Below are 14,594 nucleotides of genomic sequence, written 5' to 3'. Positions count from 1 at the left end.
TATCAATAAATTATTATTATATTCTCTTTAAACATATCATACATGTAAATTAATTGGTTATTTATTCACAATATACATTAAAATAAATTGAATTCATCTTAGTATTTTGATCTATCTGATATTATAAGCAATTTATATTTATGCATAAAGCAATACATTATAAAAATGTTGTTTCTATTACAAAACAAAAATGTTAATTAATAATTAACTGTGCAATGTTTTTAACTTTAAAATAAATAGAAAAAAATAAATGTTTAAGATAAATAACCTGTGTATCTATAAAATTAAAAATAGCATGAATTGAATGTTGTGAAAAATTATCATTTCATAGAAACTAACATTACTTATTTCCCAAAAAAAAAAAAAAAAAAAAATGAAATTGTTTTTATATATAAACGATAAGTGAAAGAAATTTCAGTTTTCACTTTTTTCTTCGTGTCATAAAAAACTATGGAAAAAAATATGTAAAAAAAATAGTCAATTTGATGTTTTTTCGAATTTATACGTAATCAAATAACTATTATAAACTTATTGGGCAGATTTCGTACCAAAAATTTTGATCGCAGAAAAGATTTAACATTACTTAGAGCCTAAAAAATTAAGAAATGCAAATTAAAATCATATATTTGGACTATAAGGTACTTACTTAATTGAAATTTTTAAATTGTACATACATACTCTAAGTATAAAATAAGACTATCAACACGACCTTAGATGTTTTAAAATAAAATATTACTTGTTAACTAATTTACTCGACATATTTTACTCATTATCCTTTTTTCAAGAGCAAAAGCAACTTGGTTTCAAGTATAAAAATGTATACAACAGCATCGTTCACCTGTTTTTATATACCACCCAACATGAAAGTTTCACCAGGTTTCTTTTATTGCTTAAATCGATTTAGATCTGTTTAAAATAACATTTTCATACTTGATAGATTATATAAACACAAATAATTCCATAGTTGTATATATTCTATAATATAGTTACCATCAATTCAAAACTGAAATATTTCCAATTAAAAATTGAAAAATTTAAATAATATTTGTAATATTTTAATAATTAAATAATGTTACTTTTATATATTCTTTATGACTGGTTTGTCTTAAATTAAAATAAAACACTTTAAAGTTTACCAATAAATAAGCGTTTATTTTACTTAGTACGAAACGAACAAATTTTTCAGTATGCGTTTAAAAGCGATTTTCAGGTATTCATTTTATTAAAAGCACATAGCGACGGAACGTTTGAGAAAAATAATATAATCTTTCACGTTCATATCTGACATGTTTTTCATCGTTCACAATAAATGTTATGTGATTGAATGTCAAGGAAAACAAATTGTATATTGTTTCCGTGGGGAACGCCTATTCAACGTGGATAATACGTGAATCGATCAAATCCCTAACCGTCGGAAAGACAAGTTCGATTCGGAGAACGGAACAAGTTTAACAACACACTTGCGCCGTATTAACTGTTTTATCGATTATCCGGGGTGCAATCACAACAATTGACATTCGACACCGCGCGTCCGTATCATCGACTACTTCCAAAGCGGTGCTAAATATTTCTAACAATTTCCTGGCGATTAGCCGTCCATCGGGTCAAAGTTTCGTACGACAAACAATATTATAACGGGACATTCGGGTCCTTTCCAGTCGCTAATGAACGGCGAACACGGAGCACCTCACCATTCGCTGATATTGGAGTGATGACAGCGAAAATAATTACCGTGTGCAATTACTATGGCCGGTAATAACGGGAATGTTCTGCAAACGAGCCCACGTCGCACATCGCACGCCTAAGGTTTTATGTTTTGCGCGCGCTCATTGTGAATGTTCGCGAATTATAGTATGTAAATATAGCCCTCGAACAATAATTAACAAGTGACTGGAAGGGATTGCCACACCGCTTCGGCACCCGCTCGCCGCAGACAAGTGTTCCGCACTCGGAATATGAATTGGGTGCATCTCGACTCGTCAATCTTCGCGCATCAATGGGTTTTATCAAATTCTCCCTTTTCATTGTCGTGATATTTTTGTTTTCGAAAATACAATATGACGTAATGCTGGTGAATACATAACATTGAATTCTAATTAAATTCAACACATCAGACGTAACGTTTGATACATTTTTAACTTTGTTCTCATCGTCGTTATTGACGTTAATGCTGTTGCTTTGAATTTCATAACAAGACTATGAGAATCTAAGCTATTTTTAGTATATCTAGACTAATAGACTACTCGATGTTCTTAGTCATTTACTTTCACAGTGCATCCACTTTTTCCGATGATAAATTACATATGCATCATTATTTGGGGTTATCCAAAAAAGAAATTACAAATAGATAACAATTTATGCAATATGTTTTTCGTCAATAATATGGAACTTATGTATACGATTATTATGACGTGCGTATAAACAACCGGTTTTGTATATTTTTAGGAACAGTACATATCGATTGGGAAACTGGAGATTACAAAATTAGAAAAGTAGATAAATATTAATAATCAAATATTTAAAACTTATAATCATGGTTTTTTATATAATATATAAAAAAACATGATTATAGTTTAATATTATTAAATTTTTTTTTTTAATCTCCCACATTGTTGATTTTATAAGTTGTTTATAAATTTAAAAATAAAATATTAAACCTGCCAAGTTATTTATTTATTTTAATATTTAAATATTTCAAATATCATTATCGATTAATTTGATAAAATAAACTTAAGGCTATCAAAAACTTTTACAAAAATTAATATAATTGGTTAAATGTTATTTATCATAATAAATATAATGAATATTACTAATATTACTAATAATCTAAATATTTAAAAAAAAAAAAAAATAGTAAAAATATACTTTTCAAAGTATAAACTATATAGTTATAATATTTGCGAATAATAAATATGATATTCATATCATATATGTCTTATATATTATACGAAATTTGCACAGTATATATAAAGATATAAATGTATCTATTACTAAAATATTTACGATGGTAATTATACTCAATAAAAAAAAGGTCTTGAATTGTAATTTATCATAATCACTTATTCACACTTGTAAAATTATCACACGATTTGTTTCTTCTTGTTTTCAAAATGTTCTGTGTACTACTTAACTAACGTGAAAATTGTTTCGATATTTGTCTCCCTCAATCACTCGTTTATATGCTTGTTAAATTTTTTTCAGAGCTTTGTTCAAACATTGCCAATGTCCTGGATGTCAAGGACACCTAAATCTGATCATTCGAAAGATAAAAACGATTCCTTCGTAAAAAATCACAATCAGTCTAAAATAGATTCATTTCGTCAAAGACCTGTAGTACTCGTAAAAATAAGAAAATAAATACATTATAGAAAACAATCAGACTGTAAAATGTGGAAATCCATTGCATTATTGTATCCATGTAGTATTGCTTCAGCCTGATTTGAACTACTACTATAAAGAGTTCTCAGTAAATTATTTAATTCATGGAGTGAACTGCAAATGGAAACAGGATGCATTTTATTTTCAAGCCACTTATCATATTAGACAAATAAATTAAATATTATCGTTTCAATTTTAAAAACTAAACATTTAAATAAATTATTTAAAATATAGCCATTAAATTGATTTTATCATTTATTATTTTGTTAACTGTATAAAAATAAATACTACATTTTATAATTATATGGAATTATATACAATACAACTAAATTGAACCGGTTATTGAAAATATTATAATAACTTAAGAGTCAGAATTTTTTTACACCAAATAAATTTTGAAAATAGATGTAGAAATTAATTTATTGTTTTAAAAAACATTTGAATAATACAGGTTAATCATGAATGTCAAAGAGGCCCATAATATATTTTTATTCAAAGATAAAAAAGTGAATTATACTTACAGATAATATAAACAAGAATGAACTCTAAATAAAGAAAAAAAAAGGAATAATTATTTGAATATTTAAAAATTTAACGAGTGCCGTTCTTTTTTACACGCTGAATTGTATTATAAGCGAGCAACAACAATGGCGTAATACTAGAAGGAAATTAAACAGACATCAAAGAAAAGAAAATTAATATGTATATGTAAATAAAGTACAAAAAAAATTTACCTTATATATTATATTGGACACCACTGTATATTTTATATTATTACAACTACGACTGATATACTTGTAAGAAAAAATAATTGCTTTCTCTAGAAATACAATGTAATTATATTCAAATTACTTAAGCTGCAAGTTAAATATTAATTAAAATTTGTTTTGTTTAAAATGTAACAATACTTACTTTAGTATAATGCAGGGAAAAAATATTATGTTAAAATAAACTAGGTACAGGAATCAAATATTCAAAATCACCGATATTAAATATTTTGTATTTATATTATATGCTTTATGTATAGTTATTAATTATTTCATTCAATATCCATTGACAAATGATTAAATTTGGAATAAATTTATACTAAGTTTTTATAACAGTGGTTCTACATTTCTATAATGTATACATTTAGTATAATACTCGTATATACGGATTTGTATGAACTGATCCATTTTTCATATTAAAAATTGTTGAAATACAATATAAAATGTGTGATGTATTGTGGATTGTATATAAGTTTATAGTTCTGCCATATATAGCAGTTCAAAAAAAAAAAAAAAACTTTTAAATGAAGTTATGCTAAATGTTTTTATTTTTAATATTTGTTGTTGACATTTATATACAATTTAATGAAAATTAGGAGATTGAGAAATTAATCTAATTAACTGTGTATGTTATTGAATATGTCTGTCATTCCATAGAACTTTATACCATATTGTTCTATTTAACAGACTGCTGTTAAGAATAAAATTGAGAATTTTATGTTTTATACTATATTTAAATTTTAGTCTTGAATTTTTGTTTTCCATGAAATTTAAAATTGAGATATCAAAATAAATTAAATTTTTGTAATTAAACTGAATTGAAGTTAATTTAACTTCAATATTTTTATTTATTTATTTTTTTTAATCATTCTTCTTTTCCTTCGTCTCTCTCCCAATTGCTTGGGGTTGGCCATCCTTGTCCTAAACCTCCACTCATTTCGATTTCTTACAACTTCTACGCATACGCCAACAACCCTTCATATCATTCTCAATCGTAATTAACTATCTCTTTTTTGGTCTTCTTCTTCCTATTTTCCCTTCCACGTTAATTTTCATAACCACTCTTACTGCTTTTGTTTCCTCTCGTCTCATCACATGTCCAAACAATCTCAATCTATTTTCTTTCATCTTGTCCACTATCGACGCCACACCAATACTATCTCTACGTATTCATTTCTTATTCTATCTTCTTTTGTCACTCTACTCATCTATGTAAGCATTCTTATTTTTGCATCACACATTTCAATTGAATTAATTTTTTTATACATATGATGTATAAAATAAGTATTAAATGGAATTCTTAAAGATGCAATAAGTAAATTTAGCAAGGTAAATTTTATATGAGATTTTAAATAATAAATTGGCCTATTTCAATCTCATTAGTGGACTGACAAATTTTTAATGTATAATCAAGTATACATAAAGTAGTTTGAAAGTTAATAAACTTTAAGTTAATAGCAAGATTCACATATGATGACTTGTGATGGTTAAAGATTAAAAATTGAATTATATTCCTATTAATTTTACATATTTGTTATTTATATCAATAACTTTGTTTCTAGAGCGCTATAAGTGTCTATAAGATAAAACTATATAGAATTATAAGATACTGTTACTTTTAAATTTAATAAATTAACACTAAGTATTTTTTTTTATCATTTTCGTTACGTCAAGTATTAAAAAAAAAAAAAAAAAAATTATTGATAAACAAGCCTTTGCTCAAAAGTAAAATATGAAATTTTTGAAAATATTGTACGAGAAATATTATTTAAAATTGTTTAACTATTGCTCGATAATATTGAGTCGATATTATGGATAAACTTGGCACAGAATCTGTTAGCTCGGCAGGATAGTGTTGTAAATAAATGGCACTGAGCCCGCATAGACTCAACATCCATTGGAATGATTTGTTTTTAACTTTTAAATCTTGGTACCTTATTTTGCAGCAATTAGACTAAATTTATTTTTGTTACAACCCTCTTAAGTTATGCGTTAACTGTTTCACTGTGCATTCAAAGTTTTATGTCATAATCGTTTGCATAATGTTATATTTCATTAAAATTTAAAAAATAATGTATGATTTGGTAAATTAAATCACTAAAAATCAAATAAATATTTAACTATAAGTTAATATTTGGAAAAAAGAAAATTTTGATTTCACTATATTTAACGATAAAAATTTCTCGTCGGAGAATGTTGAAATAATATTGCTTTTTTTTACATGGAATCCCAGAAATAACTTACTTTATAGAAAACAATTTAAAAAACATAACCAATTAATGAATACTGAACTCACTGATCTAATTTGACAGTTTTAGCCAAATCAAAATAAACAATGAAAATAAAAAATGACATAAAGATAAAACAAATAAACGGATTTTTGATTAAATCATTTATAATATGTACCATGAAATGTTGCTTACTTTATTTCAAATAACGAAAAGTTAGTCTTTAATAGAACTTGGAACAAAATAAAACTTTTTATAATTAAATTCTTAGGAACAACCATTAACTATTAACTTCATGTGGGTAATTTTTGAAACTTCTTCTTCTGGAATGATTGTAATTTATTACAATCAAATATGTACTGATCAATTTTATTTTTCATTTTATTTTTACTTTTCATAACATAATTTTCAAATATTAATTCATTATAATTCATGTATTGTATTTTATTTAAATTACTTTTAAAAAAATATTTTATATAAAATATTTTTTGCCCTATAATATATTATATTTCATTGTTTTTGTATCAAAATAAAATTATTTAGAACCGTTTTTGTGAAAAATTGAAACCTCTTTTAACCCATAATATTTTATAGCTAAGCTAAGATTAGTAATATAAAATGATACCATACATAACTATTTACAACTTCATAATTTATCTTTTTAAACTATTATGTGATTTTGCATTAAATTGAAAGAGAAGTTCTTACTAAAAATTTCATTCAACTTTTGTTGATCAATTATAATCGTTCAACAAAACTTGACTTGTGAAAACGTGCCTTAAGATTAGAATAAAAGATTTTGATAAGACTTGATTAGGTAAGAAATTCGAAAATATTTAGTAAGATGTAATTATTATCGAAAATTGAAATTTTACAGATTTTCTAAGTTTATTGATTTTGTCGTCAAAAATTTTTTCAAATAAACCAACTCTAAAATAAATATTTTATATTAATACTTAATATCAGGCTTAACTCTTACGGGTCACATTTTACAACAATGTTTCGACCTAAAACAATGGTCGCTCATGGTCGATATCAAACACTTTTATATAAACTACTTTTTTGTGGTTGTTGTGTAACCCATGTGAGTTAAGCCTAAATTATAATATACCTAAGTTTAGAAATCTGAAACTGTATACGCAAATATTTTTAAATAGCTACATAATATATAATATATATATATATATATGCCCAAGAGAATGAAGAATATTACTAATTGTTTTATTATAAGTATTACTATCAATTTTTTAAAAACTAAATATACTTTAATTTTCCTTTTGAATTGAATATGTTTAAGATTGGTAAGTAAAAAAAAAAAATATTTAAAAAAAGTAAGTATTTTTGTTTCTTCACTTTTTATAACGACATTTTAATATTAACAAATTTAACATACACTTTCTACGTTCGAATTATTTGAACCAAAATAGTAACTTTTATTCACAGTTTACCATAATAAAATAGATATAAATCCATGTACAAATTACTATTTTTAATTTGTATTTGTAAAGACTAAAAATGTATTGTTCTAATAAAAAATATTTAATGCCTAATGCGGGCAAAACCGGCATGAGGATAAAAATATTGGAAATTGAAATAACTATTAAACATTTAAGATAATCAATAATTTTAAAAATTCTGAGTGCAACGAGTTGTGCTATACTTTTGTAGACATATAATAAAAAACAAAAATCAAATCTGTAACGTAAATAACAATTTGTCATATTAACTTAATTAGTGGGTTAAAATGTTTTTGGCTATTTACATTTTTATATCAATCGATAGTACTTATATGAAAATATTAACTTATTTAAACTGTACCCAATCAAGTACCTATAGTAAAAATTTTTAAAAATTACTTAGCAATATTAATTAATTTAAAATAATAAAATAAAAACAATACCAATCTTTGTGATATTCTATTACACATTCACATTTCATATTTTGAAATATACATTCATGTCTTACAGAATGTGTAATATTGATTAAGAATATAACATACTGTACATGGTATATTCTATAAAATTCTAAAATCATCTATGTAGGGCATTGATTAATATCCTAATAATTCATATTCACATTAGCCTTACGAGAATAATATGAACATATGTCAACAAAATATAATAATTAAGTCAAAAATATTTCAATATATATAATTCAAATATATTGCTATGTTTAGGAATGTTATAGTATATTATATGACAGTAGTAAGCTACAATAAAAATAAATACAGTTAATCAGAAGTGAAGTTTTTTACCTAATCCAAATTTAGATTATTTTAGTTTATACAAAATTTGTAAAATGTTAAGATACATATTTAAATCGGTAAATTTAAGCAACGAATCTATTCATTGAAATCTATGAGTAATAAATTACTTCATAACTTTGAGGGTTTCAAACCGAAAAAGCATTCGGATAATAATGTAATATCTAACTATGTTTAATAGCCAATTAATTTTCATAAGTAACAATATGTCATCTAAATCTCACTCATAGGAGTGAACAGTGAATGTAATTTATCTTGAGAATTACGTGTAGTTAGAAATTTAATAATTAAAGATCAATATATTATATCATACAACTTTAAATCTTTTTCTTTTATTTTTTTATTATATTTTATTTTTTTTTTTAGTTTATAATAAGTCATTATAAGTTAATATTGAATACATATTTGAAATATCAAAAGAAAATATTACTCACTGTAAAAATCCGATTTTTGAAGGATATAATGAGATTCGATGGCACTTCTTCCAATGCACACGATTTCAAAATTGGCTGAAATCTTCCATCACCATTCACTTCTGAAAAAGTAAATAACATTGATTAGACAGTGTTATTATTATTATTATTAGTTATTATTTTTGATTGAGAAAAATATTAATATCCAAAATATCAATTAAATGCAATTTTCCGTTAGCTTCGCAAAATGACGTATATTCTAGTTTTCATCGGTATTCGTAATATTACCGTAACATATATGTTATATACATACATACATTATTTTATACACTACTCGCAAATGTTCACGAATTTTATTTTTACTCATATCAAATTATAATTTTGATGTGGCAAAATTTAAATTTATAATCTCCTTCTCTCTTAGACTTACTAACTTTTACCATAATATTTCGAAACAAATAGTTATAAAAAAAATAGTAATATTAACAATTTATAACTATAATTTATTATTTATACACAGTAAACGTGTCGACCTAAGACCGATGTAATTTTACTTTCGTGTCACAGATAAAATAGCGACACAATATCCATTAACCAATTAACAATTGAACAACTCAAAACGGAACCAACAGGTAATTTACGAGAACTTGCTACTGGTTAATGATAAAATAATAAACAGTTTATTATTAAATATTTTTATAAACTCAGAATTTACCACTCAATAAATCATAAAAATCGTTCTCAACTATTCTCCATGCTCACAAGTCATAGATAAGCATTACTATTTCTACCACCAACTCGTTTTTTGTTTATAATCGTTTAAAAAAAGATTCAAATACATTTTTTAACATAATGTTACCTATCGTAACGGATTTTACCATACACCACCAATATTCGTAAAAGAAATAATTTTTTTTCCAATTACAAGAACCCCATCGCCAACTCATTTGTGGGTTTTATTTTTTCATTTTACGGTACAAATTGCATAGAACCATTCGTTAAATTACAAAAACTGCATTGTCTATGAGAAATTATAGCAGCATTGCAGCCACTGGCCCAACTCAATTCGTAATAACGATCAGTGACGACATACGCAATATTCCGATCTGCATGTGCCATCCATCAATCAAAATATTCAATTTATAATGGTTTTAGAATTTACCTTTCAACGAAGTTATTTACAGGCAAAAACAGTAGCTGTATTACAGATAATTCACCGTCAATCTCTGATAATACCTAACACGCACATACAAACCCACACGTGTGAAAAAATAGATGCTGTCTTGTCTAAGTTTAGATAACATACATCATCAAATCTATAACAGTGTGTGTTCGCGAAACGTTGTTCTAGAATTTTCGATACAATTCGATAGCCGACTCCTTTCCCTTTACTTTATCTTAATTCGTGTCATAAACATTGACCGATAACAGAAATGGTGACGTCGCAAGAGCCAGTTTTCTTTTAAGGGCAATTATCGTCCGTTTAGTCGTCCGAAAGGGTGTGCGTCGAACGCGAGTGACGCTTCGGTCGTGTGTTTAGTCGTACGAATGTGTTTCGACGAAAACTCTGTTCCCTGGTATATGCCCAGATACGTGTGTTGAAGCTAGCCGATTTCTCCCCCTTTTGAAAATATCTATCGGACCTAGATTCGTTGCAAGTGCATTGGGCACGGTCGCGTGGGTGCGACCAAACGAACTCCAGGCCGATCCAGGTACGGACGCGAACACATAGTGACGCTCGACGTCGGCCATTATTTATATTATTATACTGTGTGCCATATTTATTATTATTATCATTGTTCCTATTATAATTTGTATTATTTATCGTGGGGCGCCCCGTTTAATGTGTATATTAACGTAATCATAATATCTTGATTGTATATCAGTATTTTATGAATTTAATCTTGTTAATTCCTTACATACTTATATTTTGTCGTTACGGCGAAACAGTGTGATTTTTAATTTCTCTCAACATTCGTTTTTTAAGTTGAACATAATGTCTAATAATTAATACGACAGTTATTATGTTGGGTTAATCCTTATTTTCCACAAATAATTCAATTATTTACAGTTAACGTTTACAGAGCTTTGTTTACAGTTTACAGTTTAATTTTTTACAAATTAGAATATATTACAATTGTACGTTACAAAGTCAAGTGACGTTATTAATATTGTTTTGTAGCTGTGGATCCGTGTGTCAGATAGTATGATTATTTAATAAACTTAACATTTAATCACAGTTGAATAAATTGTAATCATGGGTCACCACAATTTGAGCTTTTGAAGGACATTTAAATACACGAGGGTCCGACAAAAACCAGTGGACGTTTTTGTAACCCACCATTAGTATTTGATAATAAAACAAAATTCTTTGTTATCTTGCATTACAGTCCGAACACATTATTACAAACACGTGCAGATCAATGACCCGAATAATAATAATAGTATAAAGGAACAATTGAGTTGTTTTTTAATTTTTTCGAAAAATTATTCGTGCAAATATTAACTGTTGAAAAGTTAAGTTATAGCGCGCTAGGATATTAAAATAAACTACACTGTTGTTTACACATGTACACGGGTTGAAAACGTAATAAAATAGGTCGGAAAGGGTTCGCGGTCGAAACAATATTATTGTTCGCCGAACAAAAAAGTAATCCGTTCACGAGTAATAGAGTAATAAAATAATTCTTTACCATCGCGCATCCCCGTAAACGGAAAACGCGATTAGCGTTGTTCACGTGTGAATGTATAATATTTTCGACGCGATGAAATCGTTCGCAGAGCAAAACGCTTCGTTTCGAAACGGACTATTGTATAAAACCTACAAAGTAGATACGAGTGCAGTGCCATTGAACTGGTGAAACAAATGCGGTGCACGATAGAATATATTGTGACGATTGTCGTACGGGTCGACGGAGGCGGCGGTGGCCCGACAGCAACACACCGTATGATATGATTTATCGGTTGATGTTTTATTATTTCCCGAAAACCCATTACTCGTTCGCTGGACGAAAAACCCTTGGTCGGAATGTTGGGGGGAGTATAAACGGGGGACCACGTGATTGTTGACTTTCGCCCCGTGAGGAGGTTATTATTGTTGTCACAGACGAATCGGTAACGTTTTCCGCATGGTTCCAATTACTCCCCCCCAAGCATTTCGACGCGACCGCACCGTCAAAAGCAACGGATAAGATAATTAATAATTTATCTAGATAAAGGTAAAGATAGTCGAACTACATTTCATCTAGATAAAGATAAAAATTAGTATATTTCTATCTAGATAAATATGAGATCATTTCGTGTTTAACTTTGAAAATATTCAGGATTCTACAGCCTACAGGTATTTGGTAAAACAAAGTACATAATCAAAAACATTTTAAAATAAATGTCATTTTTTTAAACTCATTTCAAACATGAATAAACATAAAACATAAAAATTATTTTTTTTTTGAATAATAGATATACGGTGTACAGAAAAATGAAAATATAAAAATATTTTAAATTTAATTTTTTTTTTTTATCCATTTAAATAAATCATCTAGACAGGTACTCATAGATAACTAACATTTTATCTAGATAAGATAAAATATAAATAATCTTTATCTAGATATTTCCCAAAATTGGCCATGTCGCTGGACAAAGTGAAAACGATATTCTCTTCCAGTACGAAACGCAGACACACCTCGGAAACGGCCCGATAAATCCCGGAAGGCTGTCAATGGTTTTGCATTCGAATAGCCCGGACAGATGAGGTTTTGTCATCGGCCCATAAAGACGTCCTGACTTCGGCTGGCGCCCTTCACTGGTCGTGAACGAACACTCCCCATCGCATCCGCATCATCCGTATTACGTTTTCGAAGGACGATCGTGCGCGCGCTCATTACGGCCGATAAGTCCTCGTAATCTAGTAAGTCGGTTACTCTCGAGCGCAGCCAAATGCTTGCTCGTCCTTAGACGCGTTAGACTTTTGCGGTTTTTTTTTCATCTGATCTACGTATCCTGAAGTACGTATCGTCGGGGTAATTGACAACCGCCAGCTGTCTGGCGTTCTGAAACAAATCGAGGAGTAATTTAACGTTTTCACATCTGTTGACCTGCAAAGTTCCTATAACGCTTTTGCGACATACATGCTTTGCTTTTCGTTTATTCCTCGCAACTCTTGGAAGGTTTTTAAAAATACTTCGACGTACTGGATACAGTGCTTAACAACCTCAGAACCTCGGGTCGCGTTTCGATCCAATTCTACCCATGGGAAATAACTTCAGATCCATTTATTATAAGTTATGGATACCCGGCATTGGCAACTTGAATATCAGTTTTCTACGTATTCTATTAGTGTACTAGTTTGTTTAATAACAAATGTTTAGGTTATTAAACAAGTCATATTAATATCTTCTCGTGTCGTTAGTGTAATATTCAAAAATATTTATGTATTAAAATGTTTAAGTTGGAAAAATTATTTTTAAGTGATCAAAATAGTGCTTTTACAACTTTATCGTTGTACGTCTTTGAACAGTAGATTAAATTTATTCTCCAATATAATTCACAAGTAATTAAATCAAAAAATTATGGAAAAAATTGATCAAAGGTTTAGATACAGTAAAGATTTTGTCACTGTTTTTAATCATTTCTTTAAAATTATATTTTCAAAATATAATATTTAATCTGATTACAATTATATATTTATGCTTTATTCTCTTCTTAAACATTTTTGTATTCGTTTTAAATGATGTAGTATTATAGTCGAAGTTGATATTATTTTATATATTTATCTATTTCTGATACAATGCACTATTTTTAAAATGTTGTCAGTATTCTATTCTAACAGAAATTTTTTGATTTGTAATTTACAAATATAACTACATTAAAAACTATGATAATTATATATGTAAATATAATATACTTAGTACCTTTATCAAGGATGATTTACTTGAATTCACGCTATCAGTTAAATAGGCAGATAAATATTTTATATATATCGAAAAAATAAAGAATATCTATCAATACAGACTCTTAATGTTTTAATATTGATATTTTTTAGTTTTGTAGATAATACGGCAATAGTTCTCAAAGATCGATGATCAATTATGATTTATACAAATTAATCGAAGTATAATTAATAATAGAACCAACAAATTTATAATTTTTATATTTGTAGGTTTTTATACATTTTATTTTACATGAGGTCTACATACAATTATATTTTTTGTTTATTAATTCTAACTTTAATTATTAAGTTACATAAATACAATTTTCAAATTTATAAATAATATTAATTACACGTTTTCACGTTCTATGCCTAGATTATGTATTTCCAGAATGAATAATCGATCACAAAGCCTAAGTTTGATTACAGACCTCACATTATTATGATATAAAATATAATATAATATAATGACATAATCTACTTTTTGCACTATTAACACTCCGAGTGTCAATATTCATCATCAACGATAACGACTAACAGCTGCAGTGATCGATGCATTATTTACACGGCGATTAAACGAAGAAACCAACTTGAAAATATTTAACCCTGCAATTCTAT

At 27.3% G+C, this 14,594-nt stretch overlaps 1 protein-coding gene across 2 annotated transcripts in view; it reads right to left on the bottom strand.

Moving 5' to 3' along the window:
• The window catches only part of LOC112691265 (locomotion-related protein Hikaru genki), a 170,126-nt gene that overhangs the window by 105,208 nt on the left and 50,324 nt on the right, over positions 1-14,594 (bottom strand). For both annotated transcript variants that reach the window (XM_025565423.1, XM_025565424.1), the window contains one exon: positions 9,071-9,171. In XM_025565423.1, the coding sequence (XP_025421208.1) occupies positions 9,071-9,171 (101 nt within the window). The remainder of the gene's footprint in view (positions 1-9,070; positions 9,172-14,594) is intronic.

The sequence above is a fragment of the Sipha flava genome, unplaced genomic scaffold (genome assembly GCF_003268045.1).
Source record: "Sipha flava isolate LNK unplaced genomic scaffold, YSA_version1 587_pilon_pilon, whole genome shotgun sequence".
Taxonomy (NCBI): Eukaryota; Metazoa; Arthropoda; class Insecta; order Hemiptera; family Aphididae; genus Sipha; species Sipha flava.
Note: the sequence above shows the minus strand (reverse complement) of the source record. Positions and strands in the feature narration are given on the sequence as shown.